At 35.4% G+C, this 23,564-nt stretch overlaps 1 protein-coding gene and 1 long non-coding RNA gene across 3 annotated transcripts in view; one reads left to right on the top strand and one right to left on the bottom strand.

Annotated features, from left to right (window-relative positions):
• Nucleotides 1-23,109, bottom strand: part of LOC132619097 (bidirectional sugar transporter NEC1-like) — a 36,430-nt gene extending 13,321 nt beyond the window's left edge. The window contains exons 1-4 of one of the 2 annotated variants that reach the window (XM_060334063.1): nt 23,001-23,109; nt 22,867-22,903; nt 22,332-22,512; nt 21,859-21,906 (exon numbers count right to left, since the gene is read on the bottom strand). In XM_060334063.1, coding sequence (XP_060190046.1) covers nt 21,859-21,906; nt 22,332-22,512; nt 22,867-22,903; nt 23,001-23,049 — 315 coding nt within the window. In that variant the 5' untranslated portion in view covers nt 23,050-23,109. Of the gene's footprint in view, nt 1-21,747; nt 21,907-22,331; nt 22,513-22,866; nt 22,904-23,000 lie in introns of both variants that reach the window. The other variant, XM_060334062.1, reaches the window with a different exon arrangement.
• LOC132616617 (uncharacterized) lies at nt 12,355-18,837 on the top strand. The gene is made up of 3 exons (XR_009573305.1): nt 12,355-12,494; nt 12,583-12,654; nt 18,479-18,837. It is a non-coding gene; the product is annotated as an uncharacterized LOC132616617 (long non-coding RNA).
• Nucleotides 23,110-23,564: the final 455 nt, after the last annotated feature.

Genomic DNA, 23,564 nt, shown 5'->3' with positions numbered 1-23,564 from the left:
ACTTGGAAAAGCTGGCCTTTGCTCTCGTGATGCAATCCCCTAAGCTCAGGCCATACTTCCAGTGTCACTCTATAGCCGTTGTGACGACCTTTCCACTTCAGAACTTTTTGCACAAGCCCAAACGCTCGAGACGTTTGCCTAAGTGGATAGTATAAATAAGTGAATTTGACATTGCTACAGACCCCGGACTGCAATCAAGTCACAGGTCCTTACTGACTTTATGGAGGATTTCAGTCCGGGAATGGTGCCATGCACCGAAAAATAAGCCACCTTGGTCTCGGGGACTGTCCCCAGGGTTTGGATCCTTCACATAGATGGGGCGTCCAACGTAAAAGGAACTAGACTAGGTATAGTTCTTCGTATGCCATCCGGCGAAGTGTTGAGACAGGCGATACGTAGTGTAACATTAACTAACAATAAGGTCTAGTTATAAGTTTATGATTGCAGGTCTTGAATTGGCCATTGTACCAGGTTCTGATGTCATGGGAATAAAGTGTGACTCCTTGCTAGTGGTGAATCAAGTTCATGGCGTGTTTGTGAAAAGGAGCAACGCATGTTAAAATACCTGGAAAAAGTTTTGAAGTTGTTCTCTCGGTTCCAAGAATGGAATATGGTAGATGTGCCCAGAAAAGAGAATGTTGAGGCCAAGACCCTGGAAAACTTGGGTTCATCTACTGAGGCAGAAGGACCGAACGCCGAGTCGCTGGTGCAATTGCTACACTCTGCTTTAGATGCTACGGGATATGACGTGTTGTTTGTTTCATTATGCATATGTATTTGAATGATTTTATGTGTTGTTTGTTTCATTTATATATATATATATATATATATATATATATATATATATATATATATGTATATGACGAAACAGTTTATTCAAATACATCTAAATACACACGCCTGCTCCTAAAAACTAGCTATGAAATATAAATACATAAAAGATAGCTACGGATTGTTAATAGCTCTCAAAAGATAGTTATTCCTGTAAGTTGCCCTTTTTTCAATGTCTCCCGACTTAAATCATGTTATCTTTGAGCAAATTTCTAGACGGGCTTTTCTTAAAGAAAGGATAATTTTAAGATACTAGCTAGCTAGAACTCAACTATGTTTTGCCTAAAACGTAAATTTGTCCCATTAGAATTCAGATGTTCCATCAGGTATATCGACAAACATTATCTACTTATAGTTACATAAACATTTTAATTCCCAAACACAGAAAAAATATTGGCAATAAATCTGTTTATTACAACCCTTCCTCTTCCAAAGTTGAACAACTCCTCTATTACCGTAAAAGAAAAACTCGATGTTAGAAGCTTTAGGTTGTAACTCATTTTACATTTTTTGGTTCCATAATTGAAATTAATTGCTCAATTAATTTGAACTTTCCCCATATTTTCTTTAAGGAAATTTCTCCATTCTTGGAACTTGAACTCGGGACCTGTAGTGAAATTGTAAAAGATAAAAAAAATCTCAATCATGCAATCAGTGTACATTCGTCCATCAATTGTAACTAAATCAATACAAAGATACTCTTAACATGTTGTGATATTGTCCCCTTTGAGTTCGCACAGTTTTTCCTCAAAAGATCTTGCACCATTAATAGATCCCACACGTTTTATATAGTTTCCCAATCTTTTCAACTATCAATGTGGGACTTTATTCGCACCCAATAGGATTTACTGATAAAAGTAGTTTGTGATCTATTGAAGAGAAACCTTTTAGAAGGAAAAACACTGGAATTAATCTACCACTCACCTGAAACACGTTTCTTCTTTCTTGCCAGGATAAAAAAGATCCAACAAATACCTAAGGCTTTCCATCTGATGGAAATTTGAGTTCATTGTATTTAATTAAGATATAAGAATCTGTTTGTTTCTGAGTATCTTTTTTCGAGGTTCTGAATTGCATGCTAGGAATGGCAAATCTTGTTGATTTAATCTCTCACTTTCTTGGTGTCGTTTAGTTGCAAAGCCTAATTCATTTTTTAGCATGATGGACGTCTCAGGAGATAGAAATTAGAGAAGTTCCGTCACATAACACTCAATTAATTATTTGATCTAATTTTCGTAAGCTCTCGGGTTGTGCCTATTTCCATGAATATTATATTCAACTAAAGAGTACTGATTTGTTAGTCTCTAATACATTTTATTGGTTTTGGTTCCTTCATTTAATGACAAGGTTTGGCATTATTATCTTCCTCTTATTTCAGATTATCAAGTTGATTCATTAGGACATTGCTTGAGGCAAGCTACATGTTTTGTGGCTAATATGAATAAGCTATATGCTTGAAGAATATACCCTCCCCCCCCCTCCCCCCCCCCCACCACCCACAAAAAAAGAGAAGAAAAAAGCAATGGTATTGCTTTCACAAATTAAGAACATCGATTTCTTTATTATTATCTTTTTAATCCATTGGTGTAAAATTAAAAATAATATAAGTTGTATTTAAACAATTCCAGTCCATTGGATCGATCCTGTTTCTGAAGTAAGTGTCCATTTTATGTAATCCGACTTAAAAGAGGTCGTGCAATTGTGACACGCGGAGATGCTTTCTTTTTTTTGGTCATTTCTCCGAATTGTCTTCTAATGTATGTGATCTTTAATTACTTGGTTTTTTTTCCTTTCTTTTGTTGTATATGTTTTATTTTCTGTTTACCCTTTTTCTTTTTGTCACGTCAAGATTGTTTTTGTTTTGGCTAGATAAACTTATCCCCTAATCCCAATAGGAGGCTAAACTGAATCAAGTGAAAAAACAAAACTTAGTTTATTACCTCCGAGATGCCAGTTGGTTCATCCATTTAAGGAGAGATCATGATAGCCATACATAGATTTACTCTCAAGATAGTTTTAAAGATCTTTCTTTTAATGATTTACCCTAAAGGTTTCTCTAAAATTGGTGCATTTATTCAAATCCCCCTTAAACTATATCCAATTCTAATTACCTCCTGTGTACTTGGATTTTTTGCAATCGTTACCCCCTCAAACAATAAAACAATTGATTATAATTACCCCCATGTACTTAACTTTTCTATTATCCTAGTGATTTGAATTGACGTTTGGTGCGTGAGAGTGTAAAATAAGAACCACAGCATATTAATCTGATGTGTAAAAAAGCTAAAATACCATTTCCGTTTATATTTACCATCCCAATGGCTATTTCCTTTTCTCCCTTCCATATATCTTCTCTATTTCTCCATTAATATATAGCTGCAAATTTTTTATTTTTTTATCTTTTCATTTTCCTTTTGAGAGGATAACAACAACAACAACATACCCAGTATAATCCCAACAGGTCAGGTGTGGGGAGGGTAGAGCGTACGCAGATCTTATCCCTACCTTTTGACGGATAGGGAGGCTGTTTCCGATAGACCCCCGGCTCAAGGAGAGATGAAAAAGCATCAGTAAAAGTGCACAGTAATAATAAGCATTAATAGCACAAGATAACAGGACGACGTAGTAAAAAAGAACAAGAAAAGTCAAGTACATGAGGGTGATTAGGACCAGTTGAGGTAATGATTTTAAAAAGGCAAAATACGGGAGTAATTAAAATCATATATAACTAGTGTACTTGAAAGCGCTTCGCGCAGTCATAAAAAAATCTCTTACAAACATAAAGATCATAGATTAAATGAAGAAAAAAAATACACATATTCATGGGAAGTAAAATTAAAGGTATAAATATTAATTCCTACATTTAGTTTAAAATATTTATTTTGCCAAAAAAAATAATAATACATTTTTACAATATAAATGCAAAAAAAAAAAAAAAAAAACTATCATGCTGATAAGCACAAAAATTATAAATCTACTAAAAAAAGAAAGAAATACGGAGGAAAAGTAAAAGAAAAAAAAAAAACGTAACACCTACTTATTAGTCTTAAATCTCTCACTGAGAGCATCAAAATTACATAACCCCAAAACCCAAAGTACATAAATTTAAGAAAATTATGAAAATTACATACCAATTAACTAAACAAAATAGAGAACATAAAGAAACATTAAAAAAAATAGTCCTACTCTAACTAATAACTAAAGAATTGATTTTACATCATATTAAAACTTATTAAAAAATTTCATGATATTTAAATAAGCAAATGAATTGAATAGAACATTTAGAAGAGCTCACGAGCCTGAAAAAGAAAACAAAACAAAAAAAACATATCAGTAGTTTGTTAGCCGTCAACCCTTCTTTAAGAACATGGGCGTGAACAAAATTAAAAGGAAATCAAGATCACAATTACTCAAAGCCCCCTAAGCACAAAGAAATACAAAAATGAAAAAGAGGGGAAGGGGCAAGGTATTTTCTTTTATTAATAAATTTCATATAAATTATAACATTTATTTTAGGAGAAGGGGAAAAGGATCAAAATATTTGAGGAAAAAAAACAAAAGAACAAAATGTTTGTGCCACGTCACGTTCCTAAGACCAACACGTGAATAAAGAATTTAGACACAATTTTTCTGTTCTATGAAAACAAATAGGCTTTCAACTAAATTATTGTTGGGTTAATTTATCACTTTGGCTTGCATATAAAATGTATAGTTAATTATTATTAGTGGTACATTGAGAAGATGAATTTTTTTTATAAAGGAAGTACAAATTTTTTAATTAGCAACAAAATCATATGACTTCTACCACCTCTCGCCGGCCTTCCATTACAAATTTAGAAATACTGTAGCTGAAATTTTTTTATTAGAGTGCGTTCCTTGTATCTAAAATAAGTAAAATTGATATTGAAATAAGCAACAAAAAATTGATCGTATATTTATAAATGTTATTGTAGACAATAAAATTCGCGTCGAGAAAATAATAATCAAGACAGGAAAATATCGCAACAATCGTATTATTTGATTTCAAAAAATATGTGTGTTACAATCTCTATGATTCCTCTGATTCGCCTTTTCAATAATAAATTCAAGGGCTTTTGAGCTTGATCTTGAACTTGTACTTGGATTCAAGGGCTTGAAGCTTGATCTTGAATCTTCGTCTGGATCTCTAGAACTTCTAGAGAAATACTTGAGTGTTTGAATGCTTTTAGCTTGAAGAGAAATCTGCAGCGTTTGATCCACGAGCTTTCTCTAGCTTCTTGTTAGAATTTCTGTCCCCTTTTCTGAATTATGAGGCCCCTATTTATAGTTGTAGGATAGAGGAGTTGTGATGAGGACGAACTCCTTTTGGCCAATCAGATTTTAGTTGACATGGCGATATTTGATTGGTCGGATCATGTCACTTGTATATGTGGCACATCTTCATTGCCTTTGATTTGACTAGGCATGCTGTATCATTTTGCCACGTGTCATGACCCTATAAGCTTCTTTGTTTGACTTGGCGTGCCACCTCATTTGACATGTGGCGCCAGAGTGGGCTTCTAGGAAGATGACATCTTGGGCTTAGCCAAGCGGGCTCATTATTTATAGCCCAAATCAATGGACTAGCCCAACAAAATTGGATCATTAATCAAATCCATGTTTATCAGACTTAAATAATTAAGTCAGTCATATTAACCCACAATATTTATTTCGACTAATATATCTTGAATTTAATATAATCTAATTTTTTTGTGGATTTAAATTTAATAAAATATCACTGTCCACAAATACCCCCTACTTCAAGACTTGTCGGAATATAAACTCATTGGATTTCCCGGAGACTAGTTTTGATGTACCGATGGTGTACCAAAATTGACCTCGGTCAATTTAAAACTTTGGATATCTTGTGTGAACAATCGTATTTGAGTTCAATTGTATATCATTCCACTTTTTGTGCAATGGAGAAAAAAGTAGATTTGACATGCACGTTGCTTTGTCATTATATCCACACAGGAGCACACGAATTTGCCACTTGTTTTCTTTTTCTTATTGCTGCCATGCAAAATAATATCCAAGCAATAAATATTGCTTTTATCCCTATTTTTCAAAAGTGGAAGATACTGCACGGACAAATTGGAAATTCTTTTCCAAATCAAACAAGGATTTGCATAGTGCCGCCACCGTAAATCGTATATGTCCTTGGTCCGAAAGTTTCTCCAATAACTTAAGAGTCCTATTAGGATTCAAGTTCCATGTTTTATTCAGAATTGGACAGCCCACACACCGCTTTTTTTTCATTCTATAAATAGGGGTCAAGTCCATAATATTCTCACATTATTTTCTTGGAGGAGCAAACGTCTCCAACGTTCTTGGTGAGTATTCTTCAAGCATTTTTTTTTCTGTGTTAGTCTTTTTTTTTTTGTAGGTTCAACACTATAAATAGACCAAATTCGACCCTAAATCATATTTTCACCATTTTTGGACCTAGAAATCTCTAGAAACTCTCTCAACAAGTCCTCCTATGATCTAAGACCAAAACCAAGGGCAAACCAAGTGATTCTAACATGAAGAATTCCATGATCATCATTAGATTGTTCTTCCTCTTGTGGTGTCGAATTTGGAGAATTCTTGGAGCTGAAGGAATTTCGAATTTAGAGTGATCCTGGTGATTGAAGAGAAGATTATCACTCCATCTTCATGTTTATAGTATTATTTGGCATTTACATGACTTATGGGAAGGAGAAATGGTGAAAGTAAGGCTTAAGTTGTGCTATAACTTGTTCCTAGCTATGCTAGAGTATGAATTGTTCTAGACTTGGTATGGTTGTGATGTTGTTGGCCTGGTTGGTGTAATTAAAGTTGTAATATGAAGTTGTTGGATTGTTAAGTGAGGTGTGAAGGTGGAAAGGGAAATAGTAGAGGATTGAGGTAGACAAGCTACATGAATCTGATGCACATAAAATGTTTGACAAAATGTCTAAATGAGTTCTCGTATAAGTTATGGACCCATCGTTAATACGGATACTTCGTTTAATGCAGATAATCATTCATAGAGCATATGAGGACTCGAAGGATCCATATACTAAGGAGACGAGGTATGTAAGGCTACCCTCTTTCTTCCAAAGGCATGGATCCTATGTTATAATCCCATATATGCTATCCATATTATTCTTGTTCCTAGAGGTCCTAGAGAACCTTAACTCTCAAAACTCGTATAGTATAGTTGAGCTTACCATGAAATTCTTAACAGCGTTCATGATAGTTGGTCTCATCTTATATTGTTATTTCCTCAAGCATGACAAGATAGTGATGATGTTCATGATGATGATTTCCATTCTAGAAAGGCTAAAGCTTAAAGTTCTAAATGTTTTCATGATATCATTGGGTTGTCACGTGTTTACTAATATTATTCATTATTGATGATCTCACCTTATGATTATTGTTCCTTAAAGGTGAGATATAGCTATGATAATTGTTCCATAACATAATCGGAGGTCACCGACGTTATGTCACTCCGATAGAGTTGTAGCTTTGATTGGACTCTTATGCATGCTATATGTATATGTATTATTACACCGCGCCTAGATGGCCGGGCATGACACCACTTCGGTGGGCGGCTTATTGATAATGATGATTACTCCGCGCCTAGATGGTCGGGCAGCACCGTCAAGGCTGGCGGCTTACTACACTGTGTTTATATGGCACAGACATCACCACTAGTGGGCAGCGTGAGATGATTACCCCGGACGCGAGCTAATGATGTTATTGATTCAGACAATTTATGTATGTATGTGTGATAGGTTTTATAGGTAAAAGTGAGCATGCATGATTCCGCCTCAAGAGGCAAGCAGTTACAGTTATCCTTTCTTCTTATGCTTTCTATACTTCCTTATTATGTTATCATATATGCCTTACATACTCAGTACATTGTTCGTACTGACGTCCTTTCTTTTGTGGACGCTATGTTCATGCCCACAGGTAGGCAGGGAGACGGTGCAGACGCTTACGAGCCACATCAGAACACACAGGACCACTCCACTGTCCGGAGTTGCTGTTCATTGGTATATTCTTTTGTGTACATTTTGGGGCATGGCGGGGTCCTGTCCCGTCCTCATGATTTTGGGATTCTTGTTAGAGGCTCGTAGATGCTTATGTGTGGGTTGTAGATATTATGTGACCTCTCAATGTATATTTTGTACATCATTTTGTAGCTGTGAGGGCTTATGTATATATGCATGCTTTGGGAGATAATTTATGATCAGTTCACAGTAAGTATTACCTTGGAGGTTATGTGTGTACAGGTTGGGTATGATAATTACTATGATGAGTGGTGCTCGGTAGCCACCTCCGGGTACCGTCATGGCCCACTAGTTGGGTCGCGACAAAAGTGGTGCTCGGAAGCCTGCTCCGGGTACCCGTCATGGCCCACTAGTTGGATCGTGACAAAAGTGGTATCAGAGCAGTTCCGTCCTAGGGTGTGTTAACGAGCCGTGTCCAATAGAGTATTGTTTATGGGTTTGAAACGCGCCACACTTATAAACAGGAGGCTGCAGGGCATTTAGGAACGATTGACCTTCCTTCTTATCATAGATCGTGCGATAGAGCGGTGATATAAAAATTCCCTTTTCCTTAACCGTGCGCTATGTTTTCTGTAAAGTCTATGAAAGAAAAAGTTACAGCAGCCCAGAAGGGCAAGACAGCGGCCAGAAGAAGGACTGAACGGGAGCCGCCCACAGATATGGATGAGGGCGAGTCCCAAAGTAAGGTTATATTTCAGTTCTCTCATACTTCGCCCATTCCAGAGGAGCAAAGGGGAGCCTCAACTTTAGCTCCAGCACCCCCAGTTTCTCCACCAGATAACTCAGGCCAGGATATGAGACAGGCCATTCTTTTGCTGACCCAATTAGTAGCCGCTTAAGCTCAGCGGCAGGATGCAGGCCATAGTAGCAGGAGTTGGAGGAAGAAGGTTAGGTCTTCAGGGTTTGACCATGAGTTTAGAGGTTCCCTGAGGCACCAATTCTCTAGGCACTTAACTTGTTCAACAGCTAGTGTGCCTCCACAGTTTCCTGGACCTAGGGTTGATAGAACTGCTTGTTTTGGGCCAGTTCAGGGTTTTAGAGCTTCTAGTTCCCAGACCAGGGGTGATTCAGGCCAAATGAGATTACCTTTACCACGATGTACTCAGTGTGGTAGACTACATTCTTGACCGTGTCGTTTGGGTTTGGCTGTTTGTTGTGCCTGCGCTCGGCCAGGCCATTTCAGGCGCGACTGTCCATGGATACGTGGTAGAGATAAGGTTCGGCCTATGGGATTAGCAGCTGGCTCTTCATCATCAGTGCGCCCTCCGAGGCAAGGCTCACAGACACCAGCAGGCCGTGGGAGAGGAAGAGAGGGAGCAGTTGGTTTGAGTAACCCACATCACCGCTCCTACACACTAGCGGGACCACGGGATCTTGAGTCTTTCCCTTATGTTGTCGCAGGTATATTATTGGTATCCTCTTATGATATATATGCATTGATTGACCCAGGGTTTACTTAGTTAAATATGGGATAAATGTAGCAAGTATGTATTAAGCTGAAAGCAACGATGATTAGGTCAAGATAGAATAAGAAACATGAGAAGGGAAAATGATGTGCTTTGGGTAGAAAGAAGTTTTATATACTAAGGAGAATTAAAGAGATAAGCATTCCAGAAGAAGTTTCAAGTTAGAAGAATTTGGCTAGCTCTTTTATGCTTTGGAAGATTGAGTTGTGAAATGAACTCGATATATACGTATAGGTCGATGCATGTAACACCGATTCAGATTATTAAGTTAGACTTCACCCCATGATTATAGCAGGAGAAAACTTTCGTGTCACTATGAGCCAGCCTTGTTAACCTCGGTGATACCTCGAGGAAATAAATCAAAAGAGATGTGTTTACAAAAGCTCCTTGCCTGGCAATTAGTTGACCTTATGACCGCAATTGTGTTCTGTGTTATAGTTCAGGTTATTTATCTGGGAATTTACTCGAACGGTCACACAATAGGAGTTTTCTATTACTGATGTGAAGGGAGGTGAAAACAAGTTAAGGTTGATCAACGACACAAAGGAACGATAAGTGACGAATGTGTTAGGTATGCGTTGGAAACAGAGAAGGAAGGACAGAAGTGAGACAAATTGAAAAAAGGTCTACTAGAGCAGTAACCCGATAAACAAAGGGGGGAAGAGAATCAAACCCTGCGGATCTTCTAATACTAAGAGGAAATGTTAATAGGTGTCGTGAAGTGATTGAGACTTTTAATCAGGCTGTAAGAGAGGTGTGGCTAATTAAATTATGACCCGAAATATGGAACTAATTGTTGAGTAAGATATCTTATGCTTAAAGAGCGACTTTACACAATATTTTTCCAGAGAATTCTAAAAGGACTGTTTATTACCCCGTTATTAATATGTTGAGATAGCAGAGGACAGTGCTTCTATGGCAGTGTGAACTGATCAGAGGAGAATATGGAAGGAGTGATGTTGAATCTTAAGTTGCAGCTTTATTAAAAAGAAGTCAATGATACTCTGAAAAATGCTTAGGACTATTGTCCTATGAATGAAATCATTTGAGACAAAGGATGAGAAGTAAGACAAAAGAAGAAACAAGGTTTGATTGTGAATGATCAATGGACTGACTTTATATGTATATCAAGACAGCAACAAACAGAATCGCATCCCCGGTGAGTTAGTGGGTATGGGTTGTAGTTCTGGTTTGATTGTAGTGCATAGGAATGTATGTTTACAGTTGTTGTCAGTACTGAGAATATGACGCTACATTGTTATGGTGGGAACAACAAGTCAATGTTGGAGATGCTGCTATTTGTTATCTAACAAGTCTCCAGACAAGAGAAAGAGTGAAGTATAAGCTTGTTCATGTTAAGAGTGAAGTATAAGCTTGTTCATGTTAAGAGTGAAGTATAAGCTTGTTCATGTTGTTAGAACACATGATAGAGTAGATGATAAGACATTTCGCTGTGTTTACCAAGAATAAGATGATGCTAGGAAAAGTGGTGTTTCTTTATCAAAAGATCTCATGGCAATTGTTGGTGGTGCTCTTAAGACAAATATCACTACATTGGTTCCTCTTGTTTTACCAATTAGTAAGCAGTTTCTGTTCTTTGCTACACTGATAATAAATAAAGTATTCAACAGGATTGTGAAGCCTTATATTCCAGATTTCAAGTTTGCATTTGATCATTTTTGCATACATGCTGGAGGAAGGGCAGTAATAGATGAACTGGAGAAGAATTTAGAGTTGCTACCAATTCATGTTGAGGCATCAAGAATGACATTTCATAGATTTGGGAATATTTCATCTAGCTCCATATGGTATGGTTTTGCACATATAGAGGAAAAAGGAAGAATGAGAAAAGGTGATAGAGTGTGGCAGATTGCATTTGGGAGTGGTTTCACGTGAAATAGTGTTGTTTGGGAGGAACTGAGAAATGTGAAGCCTTCTCCTTGTGGTCCATGGGAGGATTCTATTGACAGATATCTTGTACAAGTAGTATCGTAGAACGGTAAAAGAACTATACATGATTATGTATATTCAAAATTGCTACTCTAATGACTCTATGTATTATTCTAGTACTAATATGTACTCTATTGATTCTCTTCCCTTAAAGTCTGTCCCTATGCCCTTTTAAATTCATGAATCAATAAGTCTTTGTTTTTCTTTTGGTTAGGCCTAACGGTAGAAAATATCTACACATCCTAACTTCACCAAAATTAAACTCTTTAATGAAATATGGAATTTAATTAACTGCTAATCAGTTTTTCGTTCTCATTTTAAATTTTTTATCATCCTAAGAGCTTGCTTATTTTAGCAAATTCTTTGTGGACCCACAGTATATATATTGGTTATAAGCTGGTCATAGGTGAGTGATGAAATTTCAAAAATGATACCTGATTTGGCATTACAGGAAAAAGGAGTGTTGGAGATTTTTTGTTATCGTTTTCATGGCTGTGAACTTCCGAACTTCTGTTAATCATACTAGCCAAACGCTTGGATAATAGAGAGGGATAATTCAATTTTGAACTAGCGTAAGGACTTTGAAATATTTTTCTTGGTAACTCAAAAATAAATAAATTACCAAGTGATATATACAAAATTGTCAAGGACAACACTTATAGGACAAAAGCCCCACCCTTGCACACTGCTAATTACCTACTATAGGTATAAAACAACTATCCTATCAACTCCAACAAACTTCTAAGCTAGGGATAGTAGTTTAGCTCAATCACTCTCGTTACTAGTTTTGACTTCATATATCCTTTACAAACTGCCTTTTGTATGATTAATCTAAGTACCACTTGTGGATTTTTTCTTTTTTAAAAAAAATTAATTATGCCCATCCGAGCATTTTATTAATATGCAGAAAATAAAATAGAGTTTAAAAAGGCACAACCCATAATCGGGTCAGGCCCAAAATAAAAGCAAACAAAAATAAAAAATGCCAAAGAAATAAACTTTGTCCACTTTCCTAAATGGAACCCTATTTATCCGGTGACTTCTCTCTCTCTTTATCCACGCTTTTCTCTGTATCTGGTCGCCGGTGTTTGTGTGAAGGTGAATACCATATGATGTTATTCTGATGGTTCATTTCCGATTCACACCTCCAGATGTGGAGTTCTTCATTGCCTCGTATCTCCATCTTCAGGTAAAACTTCAAATTCATAGATCTATTCATCTTCTTAATTTCCTGCTGCAAATTAAGCTTAATGACCTGGTCCTTGTTATGCATGTAGCAATTTGGAACTCTATCTGTGTTGAAACCACAGTCCGAGCTCATCTTGTTGGTTGGACCTCCATAGCTTCTGGTAAGTTCTCCATCTTCCTTACTTCTAGTTTGACTGCTACAATTTTCCCTTTTTCCGATGATGTTGTTGATGATTCTGTGGAACATTTGCCTCTCCTTCTCACTTTAACTTTGACTTGCATAAATTAAATGTTTGTCTATTTGAATGAGCACCGTATGATGCTAATACCAGAAATAAAACATCTATCCAATCTATTTGTTCAAAGTTATAACTGAGAATTTGAGTATAAGTGTTATTTCTGTGTTTTCCTTGATGTTCCTTGATGTTTATGCCCAAAGTATGAATGTATGTGTCTTCCACTTGTTCCTTGATGATTTTGTTCTGCATTTTGATCATTGTATCTTCTGAGTTACATAGATTAGATACCTGCAAAAAAAAAAAAATACACAAAGTTAGTAAAAAATACCACCATGTTCTCCTCCAAATGGATTTAAAATTTTAAACATGATGATAGGCTTCCTTCCCTTGTCCTTTCTCCAAATTTCCAACCAGCACCCCCGCAATTCCTCCATTATCTTGTAGTCCTTATTCTCAAATAAGGAATATGGGTCTTATCACTATTGAGAAGCTTCCTACACATTAATGGCAATTCCTGGAAATTGTGACACTGCAAAGAGACTTTATCTAAGGCCTAGTTAGCCAAGGCATCTGCCAATTTATTCCCCTATCATAAAATATGACTGAAGAAACAGTCATAGCATTTTTTATCTCCAAAATCTCTTCAATCCAGTTAAAAATTCCCCATAGTGGTTTCCAACCCTCTTCTAAAATTTTATATATCATTTCTGAGTCAGTTTGGACTCTGATGTTGTCGAGTCCTTCATTCCTACAATATCTCATAGCTTTACAATTGCCATCACCTCAGCATCTATGTTGGTAGTAATGCCTATATCTGCAGCTTGAGCATATATCAAGTTCCCATCTGTGTTCCTCAGACAAAAACCATAAGCACTCCTACCTGGATTTCCCCTAGAGGCCCCATCTATATTGCACAACAACCACCCTGATGGTGGAAACTTCCATACCACCTTTGTAATCTTTAGCCTATTAGTTCCTTCCTCCAGCATCCTTATCAATTCTTCCCATCTGTGTGGCACCTGAGTAATTGATGGATTCCTGACCATTACTAATCTTTGGATAGTTGCAAAAACTAGATAGATAACTCTCTCAATTGACTTTTCCCTCTATGCTTAATGGCATTCCTTCTCATCCATAATTCCCAGATAATGATAGCTGGAATAGGTTTGTAAATCATCTTCCCTCTTCCTTTGACTGGGGCAGTCCACCACTTTATAATTCTTTGTTGTAAAGATAATCCCTCCATGTCCATTCCTGCAATTAAAGAAAAGTAGGCCCAAATCTTGTTAGCTGCATAAGATGTAGCAAAAAAATGTTGAATTGTTTCCTCCTTTGGGTTGGAACAACAGCAACATTAGGATAACATATTATAATGCATCTTGTTCAAAACATCATCCAAAGGAACCTTATATTTCCAGCATCTCCATAGAAAAAAAGATATCGTAAAAACCAGTCCTTTAATCCAAATATGCTTATACACATCCATAGTCTGCCCTCTCAATCTGATATACTCCCAGGCTGACTTGACTGTGAAATCTCCCTTATTATTCAGTTTGATAGTGGTGTCAATATGTTGCACAATATCCTCAGGTAACAAATTATTCAATTTATCCATGTTCCACTACCCATCCTCCACCACATCTGATACATTTTGAATATTCTCATCATATCCTTCAACAGAATAATACAAAGCACCCATGCCTGTCCAATTATCAAACCAGAATTGTGCATTTCCCATACCTATTTGCCACCAAATTTGATACTCTATCAAATCTCTAGCTTGTAACAAATTCTTCCAAGTCTGAGATCCATATCTCCACTGAACAGTCACAGGATTTTCTTTTCTGCAATACTTATTAACCATGAAGGCACTCCGTAATGATGGTTTAGTCCTGAGATTCCACCATAATTTACAGAACAAATCTATAGATACATCATGTAGTGATCTGAATCACATCTCTCCTTCCATTAATGGTAAACAAAGATGATTCCAAGAAGCCCGGTTCCTACTTTTCCCTCCTATTACGTTGCTCCAAAATAATTGGGCAAACATTTTATGCATTTGCCTGATTACACCAATAAGGGGATTAACTGCAGATAAAAGATGAATTGACATACTTTGAAACACATATTTAATAAGAATAGCTATACCCCCAAAAGATAACAGTTTCCCTTTCCAACTCTGTATCCTATTCATTATTTTCATCAGAATATGTGTGAAAAAAATCTTTCGTGTGAAAAATCTTTCTTTAAAAAATCTTTCGTGTGAAAAATATTTCTTTCTCCTACTATGGTATATAGGACAACCTAAGTAGATGAAAGGAAAATCTTTCCTAGATGAAAGGAAAATCTTTTCTACCAATCCCTGTGATAATTTCTACAGTGATGCTCACATCCCTAGGCACTTTTTTGTGCATTTACACTGCACTTTTCTCCCTGTTGATCATTTGCCCTGATGTGATCTCACATTTCTTCAAAACCTCCATAACAAGCTGTAGAGAAAACACATCTGCTGAGGCAAAGATGATCATATCATCTGCATAAGCAAGATGGTTCACCTTAGGACTCCATTTAGGCATCCCATAACCTTTGAACTGAGGAACTTGATTTAGAGCATTGAGATTTCTAGAAAGAACCTCTACAGCTAGAATAAACAAAGTAGGGGATAATGGGTCCCCTTGCTTAACCCCTCTGGAGGACTGAAAGAATCCCTGTTATTGCCCATTGATCAATACTGAATAACGATTATTGCTAAACAGCCGGAATATCATATCTATCACAAATTTAGAAAAAGCTATCTGCCTTAGCACTTTGTTTAAGAAAAACCATGAACCCTGTCATAAGCCTTAGCCATGTCTAGTTTCATGACTACATTAGTAGATTTTGTCCTCAGCCTGATATCTGAAATAATTTCCTGAGTAAGTAGGACATTCTCCATTATGCTTCTTCCTTTCACAAATCCTGCCTGATGTAGAGAAACAATTTCTGCTAAACACTCCACCATTCTTTCATGAATCAAACTTGAGATGAATTTATTACTAAAATCGCTCAAACTAATTGGTCTCATGTCTGAGAAGGTATTGATGGTGTCCTTTTTAGGCAATAGGACCAAGTTAGTATGAGTGATAGACCTGGGTAATTCTGATCCACTGAAAAAAGCTTTAACCATATTTATTACATCTTCTTTTATGACATCCCAACAGGTTTGATAGAAAACTCCAGTAAATCCATCTGGCCTAGCAGCACTTTCTCCATTTAGACTAAACACCACTTTCTTTACCTCTTCTTCAGTTGATACTTCCCCCATGACATCATTTTGATCAGCATTAATCTTCTGTGGAACATGATCCAGTATTTCAAAATCAGTTGGGCCTACTTCCTTAATAAATTGCTCTGAGAAAAACCTAATAGCCTCTGAGGATATATCCTCATGCGCCTCTATCCAATTCCCATTCTGATCCTGTATTCTTTTCAATTGCAACCTCTTCTCCTACCTTGCACATAAGCATGGAAAAATGCAGTATTCCTGTCCCTATCCTTGAACCACTGCATTCCAGCCTTTTTCTTCCAAAATCTTATTCTAAGTGCAGATATCTATTCAAATCAGCCAGAACTTTATGCAGTCTCTCCTTATTTGCAGGGGTAGGTAGAAGTTCAAACTGAATTTCATGCACCTTGATCACATCCTCCAAAGTCTCAATCTCTTGAAAGATGTTTCCAAAAGTCTCTTTGCTCTATAGTGTTAAAGCAGCCTTTACCTTCTTCAGCTTATAATGGAACAAGTTGAATGGATTAGCCATAAAGTCAGCCTTCCAATGTTCTTTTACTGTATCCACAAAATTATCATCCTTAGCCAAGAAATTGAGAAACTTGAAAGATTTTACGAAATTTTCAGTTTCCCCAGTATAAGATATTAATAGAGAAGCATGATTAGACCCATATCTGATTAAATGAGACACTTCCAAACCAGTATATTTGTCCAGCAAGGCCTGATTCCCTAGACATCTGTCCAACCTCTCGAAAATACAATCCTCTCCATTTTGACCATTCCACCAAGTATATTTTCCCCTTTTAAAGACCAGATCCATCACTAAACAGCTTTGAATGCATGTTTTGAAGTCATGAACTTAATTTATTGTAATAGGTAGACCTCCATACTTCTCTTCTTCCGATGTGATGACATTAAAATCTCTTCCTATCAGCCAAGGAACTTGAATTGTGACAGCCAGTTGTTCCAAAGCCTCCCATAACTCCAATCTTTCTATCTGAGTACACTTTGCATATATTAGAGAGACCACCATCTTTTCCATAAGCCCCTGCATCTTCAATTTGAGAGTTAAAAGTGCTGGATAATCCTCCACAATTCACACCTCAAACATATCATTCACCAAAGCCCAAATTTTGTTAGAGCAGTTAACAAAAGTAGGTTGTAGCCCAATTCTTCTTCTGTATTCCTATTTCTTGTCAGCATCTTGAAAAGGTTCTAGTAAACCAATAAAACCAAAATGATATTTTTGATGCATTTTCATTAACCTTGTAAAAGCTTCCATTGTGTTCACAGATCTAATTTGAATGATAGCATTCATAAGGCAACATTAGGTTTCTGCAAAGTTCTTCTTGTTTGAACTCCACTGTTGTCTCTTATCTGCTTTTTCTTTCCTCTCTCTATTGCTTTATCCTCCTGTTTTGGAGAGAGATCCCCTAGTCTAGCCACTGCTTGTTTGTTTTGATCAATTGAATGCATATCAAGTTCTTTTCCCCCTGAAATCCCAGTTTTTAGGATTCTTGTATCATGTTGAGTATTATCACCTCCAAAACTGTACATTCACCTTTATCCACCCCTCTTTTGATGGACTTGTTACTTTCACATACGTTGTTTGGAGTGGTAACACTATGTTGTTTGCTTTTTGATAAAGATTGTACAGAACTGCTGCCTTGTCGCCCTTGTAACTCATTTACTTCTGGTTGCAAATTCTTCTTCTGATCATTGGTTTCCTTTGGACTGCTTATTACTTGCTCTATTGACTGCATCTTCTCAGGACTTGTGATGTTTCCTGAGTTGACATCTTCTTCCTCTTCTATTCTTTGCCCTTTGTTGTTACTTTTACTAGAAGATTGCAATGATTTAGTCTTCTGCTATGATTTTTAATTGGTACTCATCCCTAGGCTTTGTATTTGAACTGAATCTTCTTTCTGCTCCTTTTCTACAGCTTGTTTGTCATTTTCTCCATCCCCCTGACTTACTCTTGGTTCTTGTTGTGCTACATTCTGCAAATCACTTGTCTTTATTGTTGCAAGTTTCATAATCTCCTCTTTCATGAAAAACCCAAATTGATTCCTCTGACCATCCGGACCTTTCGGAACCAACGGATTCTCAAAAAAGGTCCGTTTACCCAAAAGTCAACTTTGAGTCAACTATTTTTCGGTTTTAAGCCACATTTCCCCAAAACTTTCCCAAATCTACTCCAATGACCTCGGGAAGCATGCCAACGGTCCCCGCGGGTCAAATATGAGCTAATAAAGCTCGAAAAAGTTATCAAAAGGGTCGGTAATGCAATAACGACCAAACAGGTTTTTACAAACCGTTTCTCTCTTTTTTAAGTTGAAGAAAACGCATATTGTGATACACACTTTCAATTCAACCAAGCAAAGTTACCATTTCTTTGTCCTTTTCAACTTAATCTCTTAGAAACTTTGTTCAAAGTTGATCTTGTCCAATTTTTATATTTGATAATTTGTAATACAGTTTTATGAGACGGAGTGGGATTCGTTGGCAACCTTGGGTTGACATTTTTCCAAAAAATGCAACTCCTCTCGCCATTTCAGGTTATGCATTTAATTTCTATTTTAGGATGTTTCAAATGTTTGGCACACTTGTATGAATCTTCACACTTTATGAACCAAATGAAGGAAAAGTTGATTGGAGCAGCTATTTGAAGATCAACACAGTTGGGTTTACATAAATAGCGGAGAACACACAATCATATATTTTATCTTAACCTTTCTTTCTTTATAAATTTGGACCATTTTTTAAGCATGCATTAATAATGCTACACTCCTTTTGCACATATATAAGGCTAGCATATCAGAAGAGAAAATGTCAAATTGCGGCAAAGAGCAAAGTGTGATGAATTACTTGATTCTCAAATCTTTTCACCTATGCATCTGTATATCTTTAACGGTCAAAGATATTGCTTGAGAGTATATGGCAAAAGACACTGCAACAAAAGATCAAGAAGAAAGTGATAAAACCGGGTTCTACCTTATGTTCTTAGTCCTTAGTTAACAATAGAATATGATTTGAAAATTTAACATTTATAAACATTAGAATAAATGGACATACTCTAATAATAGATATTATGTCTAGCATGCATGTTTACCAGAGGAAATTGGATCGATTATATATAATTTCCTAGCATTTATGCAAAATGTGGAATATTATTTTCAAGGTTATAAGACATAAATTAAAACTTACAGTAATACTTGATAATTAGATCGAGATCATGAAAATGATATAGATGAAGCCTTTTATTTGGATGAATCATATTTATACTTGAAAAGGTATTTGGATGATTCATATTCATACTAACCTTATATATGTGCAAAAGGAGTGTAGCATTAAAGAATGCTTCTTTTTATTAATATAGTATTTCGTGTTTTATGACTAGAAAAAAAAAAGGAATCAGTTATTGATCTATCTCTAATAGTTCATAGCTAATATGATTTTTTTTACAAGCTTACGTTGATACGACATTTAAATAGAATTAACCACGATTTTTTGTTATTTGACAACATATTTTGTTAATAATTCCTGATCGATGACATAGATTTTTATATATAATAATTTTTTGATAATAATAATCAAATAATTAAAAAGAAGGTGTGTCTTTTTCAAGGCTTGTGATGCTCATTGAGGCACCAACCAGAACTTATGTTGGTAATCAACCTTTTTGTTTTTGTCTTTAATTGTTAGCTGCATTTAAAATCGAAATACACATCTATACAAAAGCTTTTATCCTGTATTGTAGTCACAGTAAGAAAAGCTATTTTTCTGAAATTCTGCCTAAATCTTCTGCATTTCTACCAACGGAAATATATTGATGTTCCGTTTTCTATTGGGTTGAACTTCTGTCGTAGAAGAAATAAAAAAATGGAACTTTAATTTCTTGAATAAGAATTGTATCCTGCAAACATAATTTTTATTTACCCATTTGCACTATAGATGTAGAAAAGATTACTATCCTAAAGATAGTTGCTTATAATGCCTACACTCATTTTACATTTTACATAAAAGCTTCTTGCAACATTTCACATGTATACCCAGTAATGTTGACCTCAACAAATAAGTTATTATATGAAGATTCATATCAATCATTCGCATAAACTTGTATATTAATTTTTAATATACAATTACTTACTCAAATCTGTCTAAACATATTGTATTATTTTACAGAATCGTGTGCTACATGACTGGACATACACGTGCAATGCACATGTAGAGATACTAGTTGTTCATAAATACAGAAAGATATCATTCGTTTGAGACGAAATAAAAAGGAAACTGTGACACATAAAACGGGACAGAAATAGTAACTATGTGTATTGTAAATACATGTTATATATTTATCAATTTAATGTAAACATTAGATACATGTAAATACATTCCATATATAAGTTTGGGTAATCAGAATTATTAGTGTAAAGTCTAGGTCACACCGCCTGCTACAAGTACTAAATATTACAAGTTTCTAAATTCTTGCTAGATATTCCTTTTCTTGCTTATTTTGATTATGGAAAAACCTTCTCCATTGAGTGCAATGCCTTAGAATCACCTTCAATCTTGACACTGACTTCTACACCTTTTGATTTTGCAACTTCTTTGAGATCCAATATTTCATTAATGTCCTCTTTATCTGAATCCTTGTAAACAAAATATAGTAGCATTTGAACGACTCCAAATAGAAACCCCAGTACAGTTTGGTAACTGCACAATCCCCAATGGGTAACAAAATTAAATAAAAATCAAATTAGTTGTTTAGAAGAAAAGAAAAGGTTGGAACAGGAAAAAAGCACTACCCCTCTATTCCATTTCTATAGGACGCTTTTTCATTTGTAAGATACTTTTTCGTTTTCTTTTAACTTTTAAATTCCAATTTGAATCATAATGATATAGTACTCTTTTATAGAGAGAGAAATATCATCGGCGGGACGACCTAATATACAAGACACTAAGGCAAGTGTTTTAGGCCCCTAAATTATGGGGGTCCATTTTTTAATAGTAGTTAGTAAAAGTAGAGTTAGGTGTATAGTTTTTTTTTATTTTTCCTTTTAAAAGAATTAAATTAAGCTAGAAAATTGCTTCTTAAAGGCTGTCTCATATGCTCAGCAAACTATTTCAAGAAACAACCACCCCAAATTTAAATAATGTCCAATAATTTTCTGTTTAACTATTAAATCTACTAAAATCGGATCATCCTTCATCTTTTTTGAGCGTGCACTAACTTCCTTTTACTTTAGATGTATACCTCACACACATGTTTAACAACAATATATATGTGATTTTAAAATAATTTTTCTAATTGAGATGGGATGCACGTGCGGCGCACGGAATGCACGTGTGACGCACACAGAAGCTAGTTTTGTTAAATATATTTGAGATCTCTTATTAAGATTTTGCTCTAGACCACCGATTTCACTGAACCGCACCCGATCATTGGTACATATTGTATCTGAAAAAAGTTATTCTTCATTAAACAGAGGGAGTAAATTGTATGAATTTATTGATGACTTACTTCAATGTAGAAGTCCTTGAAAAACCCATAGAAAAACCACATTGTAGCGCAGAGAGTGAGGAACAATGATAAAGTGAAGGGCATAAACTCTACACTCTTTGTTCTTATTACTTGCCTATGCAACACACATTTATAAGAGCTAAGGAAGTAACTAAAGCATATATATAAATATAAAGGGATAAATTACAGTATGAAATAAATACTAGAGAGTAATTAATGAGACCATGATGCTTAAAGGAGCAGCAAAGACCGCAACGTGGATAACAGCACAAATCCATCCCACTATCATCACTCTTTCTGAGCATTTTGCAAATACATAAGAAAATAACATTACCATTCCTAGGGCTCCCACTATCAACAACATCAGCCACCCCGTGAAAATCTGCAAATTATAGCAAGCAAAATAGTAGTATGAAATATGTCTCTTTTTCTGTATTGATAGTGTAAATATAAATATTTTACACAATCAAACCATTTATAAAGTAATTACAAACAAATCTCTCCTAAAATGATTAATTAGTAACTTGATAAAAATGGTAACTGACTTGCTATCTCAAGTTAAAAGACACTAATAGTGTAAAAGAATCTTTACATTGTAGTGTACTGACAGTACGCTATCACGTAATTTATGAGATAATTACAAGTTAATATCTATGATAACTAGCATGCTGTAATATGTGACTACACTAATAAATAAAATTGTACTATCAGTGTATAAGATTTAATCCGATAACTCAAATCATATACAACACGTGTATAAAATTTAATTTGTTTCTTTCCTAATGAGAAAGAGCAAAGGGAGTTCACCTGAGACTTGGAAGCTAATTCAATGACACATCCAAAGCCATTAATGCTGACAATAAGGTAGGCATTCTTCTTGAGATAAGCATAATATAGCAATAGTCCTGCACTAAATAGTGCTACTAAATATGGTATTGCTTGAAACCCTTCTGATGAATTCCTTTTATATATCTTGTAAAATGTTGGCCTGGAAGAAAAAAAGAAATGGAGAAAGAAACCAACTTGTCCATCATATTATTATTGTCTGAAAACTTCTTAAATAGACTTGAAATGTACTCGCTCCATCCAATTTTACTTGTCCTCTATATTAAAAATACATGTGCACTTTTACTTGTCCAATTTAGCAAATTAAGACAGAATTTAACACTTAGTTCTCAATTTATCCTTATTATTAACTATAATCATTTCTTGATGCATTTTCTAAAACATTGAATTTATCATATTCAAAGCCTGATATAGTAAGCATATCATTTTATTAATTATTTCTTAAGGGGTGTGTCAAATTAAATATGGACAGAGGGATCAGAGTAATTGTTCTTACACTGGTGCTAAGAACACTATGAATGACACGATATTACCTGCATAACAGTAGAATACAAGTTAAAGAATATTGAGAGAACAAAATAAAGATAAAAGGTACAAAATCAGTGTACATTGTTTTGCAATTTAACATACCAAGAAGTCCAAACATGAAAGATAAGTCATGAACACTTAATTGCACCATGATGATATATCTACCTAGTGAAGCCCTTTTTGAGTTTCAAGTGCTGAATGCTCTCTATGGATCTACAAAAGGGACTTGAAGAACCTATGCACACTTCAAATGCTATTTTATAGTGGAGATCAACTACGGAGAAACAAAGCACAAGAATTCGGTAAAGGAAGTTTTGATGAATTCGGTATTATTGTTTGGCACCATAATGCATGCGTACAATTGTTTTTCTTCATTTGGTTTAGCCCAACAGATCTATGATACATACAAAATCTACTATGCTAAATTCAAATGACAAAAACCATGATAACAACACAAGTAACCGAGTGAAATTGATTAAATCATTAATATTTATAATTAGTGAAATAGTCATAATCCGTCGTACGTATTGTGTAATGTACACAAAACTGTTACATAAATTTTGACTGACATAATGGAATGGTCAATATGTTTTGGCTACTTCTGGTCCACCCACCTGTAAGATGTAGCTTTTGGTTTGCATATACATTTCTGTTCTTCGGGTCGAC

The sequence above is a fragment of the Lycium barbarum genome, chromosome 11, assembly GCF_019175385.1.
Source record: "Lycium barbarum isolate Lr01 chromosome 11, ASM1917538v2, whole genome shotgun sequence".
Taxonomy (NCBI): domain Eukaryota; kingdom Viridiplantae; phylum Streptophyta; class Magnoliopsida; order Solanales; family Solanaceae; genus Lycium; species Lycium barbarum.
This window is presented reverse-complemented; position numbering and strand designations above follow the sequence as displayed.